Source organism: Acinonyx jubatus, chromosome C1 (genome assembly GCF_027475565.1).
Source record: "Acinonyx jubatus isolate Ajub_Pintada_27869175 chromosome C1, VMU_Ajub_asm_v1.0, whole genome shotgun sequence".
NCBI classification, from domain to species: Eukaryota; Metazoa; Chordata; class Mammalia; order Carnivora; family Felidae; genus Acinonyx; species Acinonyx jubatus.
The window spans coordinates 129,459,280-129,474,776 of NC_069381.1; the positions used below are offsets into that span (position 1 = coordinate 129,459,280).

General features: G+C 33.4%; 1 protein-coding gene across 3 annotated transcripts in view; it reads right to left on the reverse strand.

The window, feature by feature from the left end:
• LRP1B (LDL receptor related protein 1B) overlaps window positions 1–15,497 on the reverse strand; it is a 1,862,224-nt gene that overhangs the window by 126,247 nt on the left and 1,720,480 nt on the right. For all 3 annotated transcript variants that reach the window (XM_053214983.1, XM_053214982.1, XM_053214984.1), the window contains exons 72-77: window positions 13,353–13,475; window positions 8,063–8,188; window positions 6,952–7,089; window positions 5,176–5,310; window positions 1,827–1,946; window positions 74–315 (exon numbers count right to left, since the gene is read on the reverse strand). In XM_053214983.1, the coding sequence (XP_053070958.1) occupies window positions 74–315; window positions 1,827–1,946; window positions 5,176–5,310; window positions 6,952–7,089; window positions 8,063–8,188; window positions 13,353–13,475 (884 nt within the window). The remainder of the gene's footprint in view (window positions 1–73; window positions 316–1,826; window positions 1,947–5,175; window positions 5,311–6,951; window positions 7,090–8,062; window positions 8,189–13,352; window positions 13,476–15,497) is intronic.

Genomic DNA, 15,497 nt, shown 5'->3' on the forward strand with positions numbered 1-15,497 from the left:
ACAAAAACAAAAACAAAAAAAGCAGGAAGGTGGAAAGGTATGAGCCTTCAAATAGTCAATGTTATTTACTTACAATCAAGCCACTGTTTGCTTGCCTTTTTTCTCTGCCATGGATCCTTTTGTAGAAGATCCCGCCTGGATTAAACTGAGTACTCCAAATAATCATATCTCTTTGATAATATACATCCATCCCTGTTATCCTTGAATTATGTTCAATATGAGAAATTTGTTGATGATCGCCACTGTAGTTGAATGGATATATAAAACCCAGGATATCAGTGTCATTAGCAATGTAGAGAACTTGATCTTCAGAGCCTGGAGATTATTATAATGAAATACAAAAATAAAGTAAATTTCAACTAAAGTAAAATCAATAATTGTACTTTTAAATTATCTTGAATTATTATTCTTAACACATTTTCTTGCTTAATAAAAATCAACCAACTTTATATCATGTTTTAGTCTTCATGACTTATTTCTAATACACACTAACCTAGACACTTCTAAGAGTTATTGATGTCGGTTTTCCCAGGCAAAGCTTAGTCTGTGGCTAGAAATTAGGTGTTTGTAGTATATATCCTATTCATAAAGAGAGATTTCTATTTTATTAATTGCAATGCATTATGTTCTAATGCTTTGATTCTCAATATTCAGATGTTACATTGTGTACTCATTAAGCCTCAAACATTCCTGAGATTTTAGTTTATGCATCTGAGTTGCTTTAGGTTAAGAAATTAAAATTAAGAGGTAGAGAGTCTTCTTCTAATACTTACGTATTTCTAATATCTTTTAATTTTTTATTGTGATATCAGCATTTACTACATTAATGTGTCTAGAGTGTTGCTCGTGGGTCCTTATAGCTTGAAGTTTTGACAGCTACAATATGATACTAATGTCATTTGTATACTGAGACAAGTAAAACCCTAATGTGAATTCTAAATATATTAACTAAAATATTAATGAAACCATAAAGATTGAATTGGATATATACTATCTGCAAATTAAACAAACAATTAAGTATAGTTCAGCTCCACAGGTTCTCATTTGGTTATGTTAGCTATGTTATGGCAGGCATGGAAAGTAAGGATTCATATTTACATTTTACAGATGAGGAAATGAGGCTCAGAGAGTTTAATAACTTCCCTGATGCTACAGATTGCAAAGGAGGAGCAATACTAGGATCAAATTCAAGTACATCTACCTCTACAGCCCATCCACTATATCATGTTGTTTTCCACTGATAACAACTGTCCTATGAACGTTGTCCAATTATGTACTACAACCAATAATATGTTACAATGTTATTTAGTAAAAACATAAGCATTAAAATCAATATCTAAAAAAGCTCCAAATACCTGACTTCACGTTTTAAAATTATAGTCTTAGGTAAAGGAGGTCTGAATTAAAGCATGATTTTATTGTAAAACCTTTTAAATTCTTACTCAAAATTCCATTCTCCTTATAATGCTAACTTTAACCTGTTATTTCATTGGTATAAAAATATTTCTCAAATACACTGAGAGCAGATGAAGAAATATAGTTTATATTCTATCACATCGGCTTTTAAACTTTTCCCTCCTTTTGAACAGATTTTTCAAACTGAAGTGATCTTAACAGTAACCATGTATTTGACAGTTATGTCTAAAACCTATCCCAGATTAGATTAATTAAGAATGATAACTAATCACCTGGGCAAATAGGTCAGTATTAAAGAGATTTATTTATATTTTCAGGCATTAAGGCTAAAATATAACATGAAATGTTGTTTTCCCCATAAGATCTTAAAGCAGTTATAACAGCATTTGAAATAATTGTTAAAACCTTACCTTTTGCTATGCAGGTGTTGTTCCTTTCCTGAAAATTCTGGTCACACACACATTTATACGACCCTTCCACATTTATACATTGGTGGGAACATGTGCCAAACACCAAACATTCATTAAGGTCTAGAAGAGAAGAGCTCTAAATAGCATCATCACACTCCCAAAGAGACTCCCATTCTTTCCACATTTCAAAAAAGACAAATTTATTTTTCTTCCTTCAACTTTTTTATTGCTATTTCTTTTATTGTCTTTTAAAAAATCTCAAGTCTGTGACTTGCTGTGTCATATTTTCTGGCCATAACAATTATTTTTTCATAATAGTTTCACTATAATAACTCATCAAGTATTGATTGCTTTTTAAACCAAAACATTGAAATACCTCTTCAAACTTCCTTAGTATTTTCATTCACTCAAACAAACAAACAAACACTTCTTTAGGTTTCCTTTTAATCGGGTAACTGATTACCTATGTCCATACCTTTGTACATATCATATAATGTCCCATAATCTTCTTGCCCACCTTCACACAGAGAATTTATACTCATCTCTCAAGATCCACCTGAAGTAAAACCTTCATTGTTCTCCACCATGGGATGGTAGTGAATATCCATCCCATAGTTTCTCCACCGTATCTCTCTTACAGCCCTGTATATACTACATTTCATATATGTGGTCATATATTCATATCCCCTACTTGACTGTCAGTACCTTGAGGGTTTAAATTATTATTCATTTATTTTATTCCCTTCATTTTACACAATTCTTGGCATAAAGTGAACATATAGCTACACTTTGTAACACACTTCTGGCTTCAAAAATACGATGTGATGATGTTACCAGAAGGGCTATGTAAAATAAACAACAACAAAACTATGAATGTCTATAAGTAAATAAATATACATACGCCATAAGTAATAAATAAATAAATCACAGGCAATATTCTGTGGCTTAACACATGCCTCTAATTTTAATGGCTTAAGCAGGGCCAGCAATGACATCAGGTTATTCTGATGAATTACTGCTTTCTCAGCATAATTCCTCTGCTTCTTATATCATGTATAGTTGCCCTAATTATGTAATAAATCTGTGAGATAAATCCTTCTTTTGAATTAGAAAATTCAAGATTAAGCTCAGCAATAATAATTATCTTTCATTTAACTCTCAACTATGTTCCAAAGCCTCAGTGGTAGAGATCAGGACTTTCCCACAAACACTTGCAAATGACAGTGTAAGGCTTTCTGATGCTGTTGTCTCTACTGTGATACTTTGCCCAAGGTGAACTTAAGTACTTTCACAACAATTCATTTCTGTGTTGGATTGAAACGTAGGGTAAAGAGATGAAAACTGTATTGTTAGTGAATATTGTACCAGGGATAAGGCAAAGTATATCTTATCAGCATTTAGCCATCAAAAAAGCATTACAATAAATGTACTTGATTTGTTTGACACCTGTAACTTTGAACAGGATGTTATTTGATTTTTTGGTTTTCCCTTTGATGTGGATTCAAAATCCCTCCCATGGTCTCATATTGGCCAGAATCACCATTTTCTCCTTGTCTCTCAACTCTATACTAACGTCAGGGTGTCGTCTGGTTGGCTCAGTTGGTAAAGCATGTGACTCTTGATCTCAGGGTTGTGATTCCACGTTGCACAGAGAGATTACTTAAAAATACACATATATTTTTAGTATATATGTATATACTAATGTCTGTACTGTGAACTTGTGAAGGGAGAGGAAGAATCTCACACATGTCGTGTACCTAGAACAGTGCCTGGCACATAGTAACTATTAATCCATTTCTACTTCTCTGCTGTTATTTTCTTTAATTTGTCTTCCCTTTATGTATTCTAAAGTGTTTTGACTCTAACATCAAATGTGATTTCTTATTCTCTTTTTGAGCTATATAGGAAGAACACAAACACATTTGAATTCTTTGAATTATGAATCAAAGTAATGTCTTTCCCTTCCTCCGTACCAAATCAAATTGCTTTTCCTTACCATCAAAACTTCATTTAGTAAAGATACAAATTTTATTGGAGTTCAGAAGTTGCTAATTTGCACAACAAAAATACTGGATTTGCAGCAACTTAAAATGAAGAGTATAGTTGAAGCTTATAGCTTGCAAAGAATATAATTAAAAATAAAGAAACTTTTGAGAATGGGAGTTTTAAATTTAGTAAGTATATACAGAAATTAGAGCCCATTATTCACAAATAAATGTTAGACAATTAATGTTATTTGAAATGAAAATCTTGAAGAGGGTGTGTGTGTGTGTGTGTGTGTGTACGTTTATATACAATTGATACAAAGTGTCTGGGGGAAAATAAATAATATAGTCTTGAGAAATAATTTGCTTTTTTTTATTAAAATAGAGAAAACCTAGGCTGTCAGTTTTCAGTGTTAACATGTTAATGGAGAAATAAAATGTCATGAAAAATCCATACAAGTATATAATTCAAAATGTACATAAATATGACATGGTCATACTTCTTCCCCTTTTGGGTGAATATAATTAATTCATTTCAATAATCTCATTTTGATTAACACAACACAAAATCACTTTTCTTTATCCCAGAATATCAGAGATAGTAGAGAAGAAAGCTGGTAGGTGAAAGCACTTTTATCACTTGAATTTAGCCTAGAGAAGCCAGACTTAACACAATTTAGGTTTGGCTCTAATCACAATGATACCAATTTAGCGGAGAAACTGGTAGTACGTATATATAGGTCTATATTTCATGGTTCTATAGTTAAAGGTCTGACGTATGTTATATTTACCTATAACTTACTATGAGATCCTGGCTATCCTATATGCTCAAGTTTTAAATGATCTCAAATAAGTTGACAGAGATTTACTTAGATCCTGTCTTTAAATTTTAGAAGGCACTCTTGATAATATAAAGCACTGTTTAAGACATGGTGTTAGGACAAAAGCCCACAGTTCTCTAAAGTGAATTACCTATTGCAGCACTGTAAATGCCACAACTCAAGAGAAATGGGTCATTATAAACATGTTCTTTCATGAAGTGTCTCTAATTCCTCAATAGTTCCTGAACCAGCAATTTTGTTATTTGCATTTCAAAACAGAGTTGTAACAGTACAATTGAAATTCCCACAGGTCTGAATCTGCTATAGAAAAGGCTTTGTAGCCCCAGAAATGGTTAGCTTAGCCATGCAAACAAAACAGGCTCTTGACCCCAAGGACTTCCACTCTTGTAGGTAAAATGGTATCCCGTAGACACACACCATTCTGATGAAAATCAGTCCCATGTCATCTCACAATTTAGCAGCCTCATGAGTCTTTTATTACCTAAAGATTTAAGAGCAAGCTGTTGAGGAAATGTACTATACCTTCACACTGTCTGTTTTTCATGTTTCTCTGAAATCCAGGCTTACAGCGACAAAAAACAGATGTTTTTATTTGATTACAATATGCATCATCTCCACACGGATTCACATTATCTTCACAGGTATATTCAGCAGGAGCTAGGATTTAAAAATACCATCAAAACTAATATAATTCTAATTCCTGAAGTGGGAGTTTACTTTTTTTCTTAATTTGAAATTACGTTTATTATCCCATAGATAACTCTTCTTGAATTTATAAGATTATGATCTTCTCTTTATATAAGCCCTTATTTCTTATACAGGTATAGAAGCAGATAAAAAACTGAACTCATTTATATTAAATATAGTTTAGGCCAAACTGTCAATAGCTGATATTTACAGCTGTAATTGAAGTACACTACTATGTAAAAGGAAGTCAAGAGTCAATATTTCTAATGACAAGTTATCACTGCAATGTTATGATATATGAGTACTACATCCTTCTCTAGGAATCAAATGGTTTCCTAGAAGCTACCTAAAGATGTGGGCATTGATTGCTAACCTAAATTTAGTACTCAGGAATTCGGTCAAGGGTACTACCATGTTACTGAAGCAAGTATGCTAAATCATCAGTTCTTAAAATTTTTTTTCGCTTGAAAATATATTCAAGGAGGAACACGCTCCAGTGGTTGTGGACTGTTAAAAAAGTCAGGGCAGACTATGTGTTATTTGTAATTCCAGCATAGTAGTTGCAATTTCATAGCTTTATCTCCAATTCCAGAAAACTTTTTTTTTTTTTAAGTAGGCTCTACAGCCAGAATGGAGTCCAACCTGGGGCTTGAACTCATGACCCTGAGATGAAGACCTGAGCTGAGATGAAGAGTCAGACACTTAACTGACTAAGCCACCCAGGCACCCTTCCAGAAAACATTTTAGAATGCAAATAAATGAGAGGAAAATTATCATGAAAATAATGTTGAATTAGCTCTATTTTACTTACATATATCAAATAATTTTGAAATATGAGAATTTTAATTATGAGAATTGTAACCATTATTCATCCCACTGATTCTTGAATATTTTATAATTAATTAAGGTACACCAGTAGACTTAGACCTCAGTTGAGATATATGTGACCATATCCTGGTGGGTATTGTTTCATCACTGAGTGAGGAATAATTCAGATGCATAATGTGAAGAAATAAGACCCCATAATAGGAAGTATTTTATGACTTTTATGAGAAATCTGAATTTAGAGTCATAAGTTTGGTTATTTTTCTTAATGTGGAAAATCAGATATCAAATATCAAACACAAAAATAACCAAGGTCTAATAAGTCAAATATCATCACACTCTAAGACATAAAATGATAATGTCTTCTTTAAGAATAACTTGGCAATGGATTAAATTTTTAAAACATGGAATAAATTATTAAGACCTTGACCATCTTTCACTCAAATATTGTAAGAGGCAAAAAAATATTACATTTATACTTTATAAAATAAAATATTAAGGAATATAGATTTATTTGCTGACATCAAAGTCTGTAATTGGATATTGAGATCTCAGGTTCAGTACTAACAAGGATACTCATTCTAAAATCAACTTCTTCCACCTCATGCTTTCTGATATTAATTTAACTGGCATTCTAAGGCTGCTTTGGCAAAGTCTTACAAAAAAAAAGGCATCAAGTAAGCCTTTGAAAACAGTATTTTGTTACACCAGTAAAGAAAATTTTAGTCATGTTGAAGTAGAAATTGAACTTGAATGTTGCTACAATTTAACAGAAAATAAACTCACTTATTCTGCAGCCTTGTTCATCTGAACCATCTCCACAGTCATCAAGTTGATCACACTGGAGGTCCATGGGGATACATTTTTTATTATTGCAAGCAAACTCATCTTTTTTACATGGTCTTGCTTTGTATGTAAGCTTACCTATAAGGTCATTAAAAATGATTAGTGCTTCAAAGAATAAAAACACATGTTTTAAATCATTTTTTAAGTTTATTCATTTATTATTTCTGAGAGAGAAAGAGAGAAAGAGAGAGAGAGCACAAGTAGATGAGGGGCAGAGAGAGAGAGGGAGACACAGAATCCAAAGCAGGCTCTAGGCTCCTCACTGTCAGCACAGAGCTGGACGCAGGGCTCTGAAACTGAGATCATGACCTGAGCCAAAGTCAGGTGCTTAACCAAATGAGCCACCCAGATGCCCCCAAAACAAATTTATTGAGTAAATTAACAGGTTCTTACTAAACACTATGAAAAATATGGCTCCATGATCATTTATTTGAAGCTCATAGGCCAAATAAAAAGATTCTGAAATTCTGGACTTTCAAAAAAATAACAGTTCATTCACCCTGTAATAAGTAACGCTGTATTTCCACAAGAAAATGTTTGAATTTCACCCTAAATGGGACTTTCTTTTTAAAGTAATACAAACTTCCTCAGACCAGTTCCAGTCAGGGTTTGTCACAAAATCATTTTGCTGCATACATTAGTAAAGCCTTTGGTTTTAAGAGTTTTGTTAATTTCACAACTGTGAAGAAAGGATTGTGTATACAGACATACAATTTTTGTTAGCACTCTCCCCTCCAGGAGCTGTTTAACAGAGAACCTTTTGAAACCACCATGTTTTTTCTCTCTTGCAGTATTTTCTGGAATAAAGTGTGTATAACCAATAGAGATTTACAGACTAGCAGAGACTTTGCATAAAGCCACATAGCTCTATTATTCAAATGAATGTTAGCAGATTATTTTCATACCTTGTCAGAAAAGCAAGTGTCTGAAAAAAAAATACCCTCAGACATGCCACATGGAAAATACTTCGTTTTAATTTTTTGAGCCCCCAAACCATTATATTATCTTGTAGCTGTCACTGAATCAATTATTTCACATTAAATGGATTTACCACCACAGTGATCTTCATCAGAATTGTCCCCACAGTCATCAATCCCATTGCACATTTGCTCAGGCTGCAGGCATATTCTGTTATTTCTGCATCTGTGAGGTCTTGTGGGTGGGCAAAGAAACTTGGCTGAAAAAAAAAAAAAGAAAAAGACAAAGCAGTTCCTTTGGGTCACGACTTACAATTCTTTTGTTTGTTTGTTTTGGTCTTTCTTTTTTTGTTGTTTCCTTCTTTTGAAATCCATAATCTAGTTTTTATGAATATCTTTTGTTGTGGAAATTGACTACATGCAGGTACTAGAAAATGTGTGATAATAGAAGCTATGATCCTAGTAATTTATATTAACTGCAGAAAAGAGTACACAGCTGCAATGAAATAAAGTAAGAAAAAGAGCCAAACTTCATGGTCTCATTTCCAGATGCCTTATCTTAGCTGACTTCACTTGGTATACCAAATTAATTTATGCCTGCGGTTTATACAACATGGCAGGACACTTAGCTATTTGAAAGAGCAATTTCACACAGAAGAGAGCTTGAGCAAGCATATGTTACAGGTCCAAATTTGAAAATAGGTCATACAGTGAAAAAAATGTCCCAACAATACTATAACTGTGTTTCTTACTCTGTGTTTCTGTACAGAAATGTGTGAATATGTATTTGAGTCACATAGATGATCTTTGTTATTTTTAATATGTCTGTATATATGTATGTGTGTGTGTGTGTGTGTGTGTGCGCGCGTGTGTGTGTGTGTGTAAAAGAGACAACAGTGAAAGCTGGAGATTTTTATCCTGTCCTATCCATCATTATTGAACTGAAGACTTCCACCCTTGGAGTAGGAACATCTCTAATGACTCTTTATCTTTACATGTGGAATACTCCAGGGCTCTTTCATTGGTTTTCTGATCTCACTCTTGAATTCTCTGCTGATCTTCTCATTCTCATGGATTTACTTGACACAATACCCTTCAAACTTTCAATTCACTATCTAATTCTAGTATCTCATAATTGATTATAGGATATCCCCTCAAGAATTTCAAATTCAGTAAGTCAAAACCACATTCTTTATCACCTTCCCATTACTTCCTTCTCCCTGAGCATAAACTATGTGTTATTTCCATAGTTCAGTTAGTAGTACATCATAGCCACAGTCTGGGATTATTCTAAAGCATTCCACTTATTGGCCTTCAACTCTTATTAGTCAACAGTCCTGCTGATACAGTCCCCAAACTTGCCTTCTTCTTTCCATGCATACCAGTTACAATACCTTGGTTCTTCATTATCTCTTACAGAGAAAACTGAAGTAGAATCCTAAATGTCTTCATTTCACTGCCCAATGTAAGATCTTCCAAAAGATACCAGAAGAATCCACCTGACACATTAATCTGATCATGTCTGCCACAGTTATCCAGCACTTACAGAATAATATTTAAGATACTTTACATGGCACAATAGACTGATCATTACTTTGTCCCTGTCACTCCTACAGACTCATCCCTTGTAGCTCCTAAAATTCCAGCAATATTACTTTATTAGCTCCTTAAATATGCCATACTCCTTCTTTCTTGACCTCCTTGGTTTAATTGAAATCTGGTTCCCACTCCAAGCATAGTTCTTCCCCTTTAGGTCTTTTAGGAATGCCTCTTAAATTACTCAAACCTCATATTATCTCATGTTTAAATACACCCTTAAGTTCCTAATTTAGCTTTCAGAAATTTGTTACATCATCACACTCTATTTAAAAAAATAAAAACAAAAACTATTATGCATTTGATTATACATCTTTCTTATTGCCATTTTCTCATCAACCTTTATTGTACACATCACCCCCTCCCCAATTTACCAAAGACTGTAGCACCACCCTTCATAGTCATTGCTCTCCATCCAAACTCATTTCCACATCCTAGATGACATCAATATCCACATGAACAAACCAACCAATAGCTGTACCTCTTAGAGCCTTGAGTTTTTCATACCCAATGACCTCTTACTCTAATTCACCTAAGACACCCACTGCCCTAGAAGGTTGTGAAGATTGGAAGATTTCAAGAAATTTCTCTTCTTAATTCAGTCAATGACATTTCCTGTTGCTTGCAGGTAAGAACACTAACTGATCCACATAAGTGCACCTGGATATACTGTTTCCTCCAATTGCTTCATTTAGAAAGCCACTAATTTGAATGCTGTAAGTTCTGCCCACCACCTCTTACTTTCCCAACTTTCTAGTTCAACCAGTCTCATTAATATCCTTTTTCTGTCTATGGTAAAACTTTAGCTCATTGATTTATCTACCTTTTCCTATTCTCCAATGTTTTTGTCTTTACTTCCTTCTCTATTGACAGTTGATCCCATGCTCTTTGACAAATATTTACTAGTAACTTATTATACTTTTAACACTGTTCTAAGAACTTACTTAGAAACTCACTTTAGTACAAATAATCTGGATTATCTGGCCTTTTTCTCTTTTTCACACCATGGTATTCCTTAATATTCATTGTTCCCATTCTATTCTGACTCTTTTTTATCCCATAGAATTCCATAGTATCCATTCTGACTTTCAAATTTATAACTCTAGACCAGCTTTTTAAACTTCAGAACTGAATATCTAGGGCCTACTTGAAATCTATACTTGAATGTCTCCTCAAATGTCTCTCAAACCAGGCTTTTAATCTTTACTTACAATACTGTTCCTCTTCCTATGTTCCCCATGTATTCAACGGTGCAAACAAAAACACCTTATACATTATACTTAGTAACTTCCTCTCCCTTGCCCCATATATCTACTCTATTATTTAATCCAATTTATTTTGTTTTTCAAACCACCTTCAGATCTGTGGTATATTTGCCATATGTGGTATCATTATCTTAATCCAAGCTAACAGCATGGCCTGCCTAGAGTTTAGCAATTATCTTACTTAAACTTGCACCTTTCTATCCAGTATTTGTAAAATATAAATAGGACTATAGAACTGTTCTGCTTAAAACGTTTTAGTATTCTTAATTGTTTTTAGACTAAACCTAAAAATCCTTATAGAGATTTACAAGGTTCTAGACTCTTCTGTCTCTTCAGTTTCATCTGAAACCAATATCTACCTGTTCTGCATGCTCCAAGTACATGGATCTTTCAGTTCCTCCAGGAAGCTATGGATTACTTTGCTTCAGGGTCTGTCTACATCTTGTTTCCTTTGTCTACAACATTGTGTCATCCACCTTCCCTCCACCCCATCCCTTTCACCTACTTGGCAATGATTTATCTCTCAGACTGTAACTCAAATGTTATTTTCCATAAACCAAGATTGAATAAAATTCCTCTGGGTCTATTCTTTTATAACTTACTCTACTTTTTTGTCAATGCATGTATCATCATTTGTAGCCATATATTTTTTTTAGATCATTTGAATCCCTATTCTACTAGCTTCTCAGTTCTGTGAAGTCAGGGTCCATGTCTGTTTCTCTCATCATTATATTACTAAAAATAATAATAGTCTCTAACTTAACAAATATTTATTAAGTGAATGAATGACACTTTTCTTCACTCTGTTCATAATGTCTACAGTGTATTTTAGTTTGGATCCTTCAAAACTGTAGCTTTCTGAATTCCTCTTTATGTAGACTTCATCTTATTCCTCTCTATCTTACTTATACCTTTTACTTAATTCCACCATTTCTTGAAATACAATGTATGAAAATTATGATTTGTACAGTCAGATTAAGATCTTGTCAGAGAGAAACATGTGCTGTTCATTTTTTTTTTTTTTTTTTTAATAATCCCAATTACTTAGCACAGTCGCTGGTACATAACAGATTGACTCAATGTTTATACTGATGACCGAGGGGAATGTAAAAACATGCACAGCATCAAGCTGGATGTAGTTTAAGTTTTCCAGCAGCTGTCACTGAGACTCACTTCCTGGCCCTGAAAGTAGTCCTGGGGCTCTGACTCTGGAGCCTCACATGGTTAATTAGTTAGCGACCATTTGCTATTCTACTCACTAGTTGTGTGTGGAAGTGGAATAGACAATAGAAAAATAATTACATAAATATATACACATATATAATTTTATATATATACATAACTTATAAAAATAATAGGTTCTGGCTCGAAACTGGTAGATAAGTTCGTATTTTCCATATATTATAATTCAGACACAATATAATCTCTAGTGATTCTCTAGAATCCATTTTGCAAGATTATGTAACACAAAAATTGAAACTTAGTTATGTCTCTCATCAGTTGTGCCTGCAGAGAACACTCTCCAAAAACTGTCATTTTTATGTTTTAAATCCCTTTAAAAATAAAGCTGTCTTCTTGTTTTGAAATTTTTATTCAATTGTAATGTCAGTATTCAATGTCATCATCTATTCAAAAATATTGGTTTAACCTGGTGCACCAAACAGAACAAAGAATTTGAGTATGTATACTCACTCAGTCTATGTTTTCTTTAATTCACCTGATGTGCTATTTAATTGTATCCAAAGTAGTAGTAATTTTCTTTAAATTAGTGGTAAAATACATTTTTGCTGAGATTAGATACAAATAATAATAAGGGCTAAAAATTTCTGCTACATGTAAGAAAATTGGACGTTGATAGTTGTTGGTTGCGTAAGTACGCTCTTGACAATTATCAGTTAAGAGTAACTTGAATTTGAAGAAACTAACTTTTTTAGGATTTTCAGATTAAAATATTAAATAACTCCTAATTTCAGTTCTCTGCCTACATCTAAATATATATAAAAATCTATTAATATATTTATATTTATAACATAGAATATATATGTATAAATAATATATATTTAAATATATTTAAATATTAAAATATAATGATATATTTACATGTTAAATATATTAATATATTCACATATTATCTTCATATAGATCTTCCTTCTCTGAACAACCTTGGTCTGAGTAGTGGGTAACTTGTGGAACTACATGATTTTATTATTCACATTTTTCCCATGTGGTTATCTGTCCAAAAAGAAACATGATTTAGCCTAAAGGACCACTTTGGTACAAAGCCGAAGTCTCCGTATGAAACTTCTACAGTTCAGACCATTACTATCTTTGAGTAGTGTTGACATGTGCAAGTTCAGATTTAAGAGGGTTCTCTGTAAATTCATCAGCTGTTGGACAGGGTAATCTCTTATTGCCTGAACAAAAGCTGTATCTGTGGTTTTACTTTATCTACCTAACCACAGGATGGCAGGCTTTGTGGTTCGCCTCACCACTTTATTGATTCATGCCAGTGCATTCGATTCAGAGATGAGAGTAAAATCTAGACCCATGTGAAATGCCATACCACACATATCAGGGGCTTCATCTGAGTTGTCTCCACAGTCGTCTTCTCCATCACACACCCAGAAATGTAGTTTGCAAAGGGAATTATTGCAGAGAAACTCATCTGCTCTACATATATTTCCTCCTTTATTTTAAAACAAAACAGAAAAAAAGACACAGAAATGTAGCATAATTAATGCCAGTCAGCAGGACACATATTCCTGTAATTCTTAGCATAGTATCTAGTTTCTCATTTCCTTACACTTTTTTCCTGTATAGTACTAGGGACAAGCAGTATCCAAGATTTTTTTTTAGTTACTCATGTTTAGTTGACTTTTCAAAACAATCTGATATTACCAAGGCATATCATAGTTCCTTTGGAAAATACTGATAAGATGGTAGAATGAAGTTTTCTTAAGTATAAATTATCTTATATTTCACATAATCTTTATGTTACTGTAGAGAAACTTAGGTTTTAAATAGTATTAGTTTTCATTATAAAAAATTGTGTTGTTTTGGAAAGAAAAGACACTTTTAAAATTTTTAGATAATTCAGCTGTATCTGGAAACTGACAAACTGAATTGCTAAAAGAGAGAATAACCCATAAAAAGTTTTGAAGTCACAGAAAAATAATTAAGTTTATAACAGAAGTTGGTGATGTGGTGAAATATTATAGTCATCCTGGTAAAAACTGTGCAATAGTGTAGTGACTTTTTTGTGTATTTTGTAAATGTTTGCATTTTTTCTCTTTTCACAATTCAACAGAAAGCATGAAGAATGCAAGGATATACTCACTCAAAATTAAGTATATTTATCACATACAAAGGAACCAAAATAGTAACAATTTTGGAGGGAATAATAAGGCTGGGTCTGTGAAGGTCAAACAGCTCATCTTGTTGAGTTTTGACTTGAATACACATCTTTAATAATTAACTTACAGTAGCAAAGATTTAACTTAACAAATGACAGAACAAGATTTGGATTTTAGTGTAATAACAGTAGCTACAGTGTGGAGAACTTGGAAATGAAGGTAGTGAGAGTAAAGCCAAGGCTGGAGGAAAAAGACCAGTTTGAAGAGGTGTTGCAGAAGTACAGAACTCGATTTCGAACTAGCTTCTGTTGAACTGTTGAAAGTGCTTCGGGAAGTAGAATCCTCAGGCTCTGATGGCTAAATAGATGAGGGTGGTGAGGAGAGTGAGTAGTGAAACACAGCACTCAATTTTTGGCTTATCTGGGGCATTTGGTGACTGTCGGTGTTGTTCAAAAAAAAAAAACATAAATAAAGGAATACAGCAGGAAGAGCAAGCTTACTAGAAATAATGACACAATTCATGTAAAGTACTAGTAGGACAAGCATATAGTGATATTTAGTAGGATAGTGGATAAATGTGTTGAAATATAGGATAGGTTCTAAGCTGTAAATATACAACTAGGGATGATCAGAATGTAGTTGTTATTTGGAATTTAGAACAAAACAGAGATCAGCATTTAAAGATTGGATAAAGGGGTGTCTGCAAAAAAGGCTGAGGCTAGTTAGCCAGAGTGGTTGGAGAAATACCTAAAAAGTGTCTCAACAAGAAGGTAGTAGTTAGCACATGTATATAATGCTAAGAGAGGAGGTCCAATGAAGTGGTGGTGAATTTAATGAAATGTTTGTGGTTGGTTAATATTAGACGAAGAAGTAGTAGGTACCGTAACCATCCATCCCTTTCTAGGAGTTTGCCCTTGGAGAGAAGGAGGAGAGGAGAAGGCTGGGTGATTAAGAGCCTAGTAGCTTCTGTGGAGTAAAACTGATATCTGATATACTTAAGTGTTTCTGAAAATAATTCAATAGACAGAGTAAGCTTGAGGATACAGAAGAGAGAAAAGGTAATTGATATAACAAAGTCCTTGAGAATCCAGGAAGTGTGAAGGATTTGAGATCTAAAGTATCTACCTTATACTAGAGGTGTAACAGGTCTTCCATTTCAAGAGGAAGGAAGAGGGAAAGGCTAGGCTAGGCACAGCTATAGGTAGATTTGTTAATTTGGTGAACAGATATTGAATAAAGCTCAAAATTTTTATTATTTCTGTGAAGTAAAGGTGAGGAGGAAATTCAACTTGTTAAAAACTTCATATGTTTGGTGTGCCTGAGTGGCTCAGTTGGTTAAAAGTCTGACTCTTGAT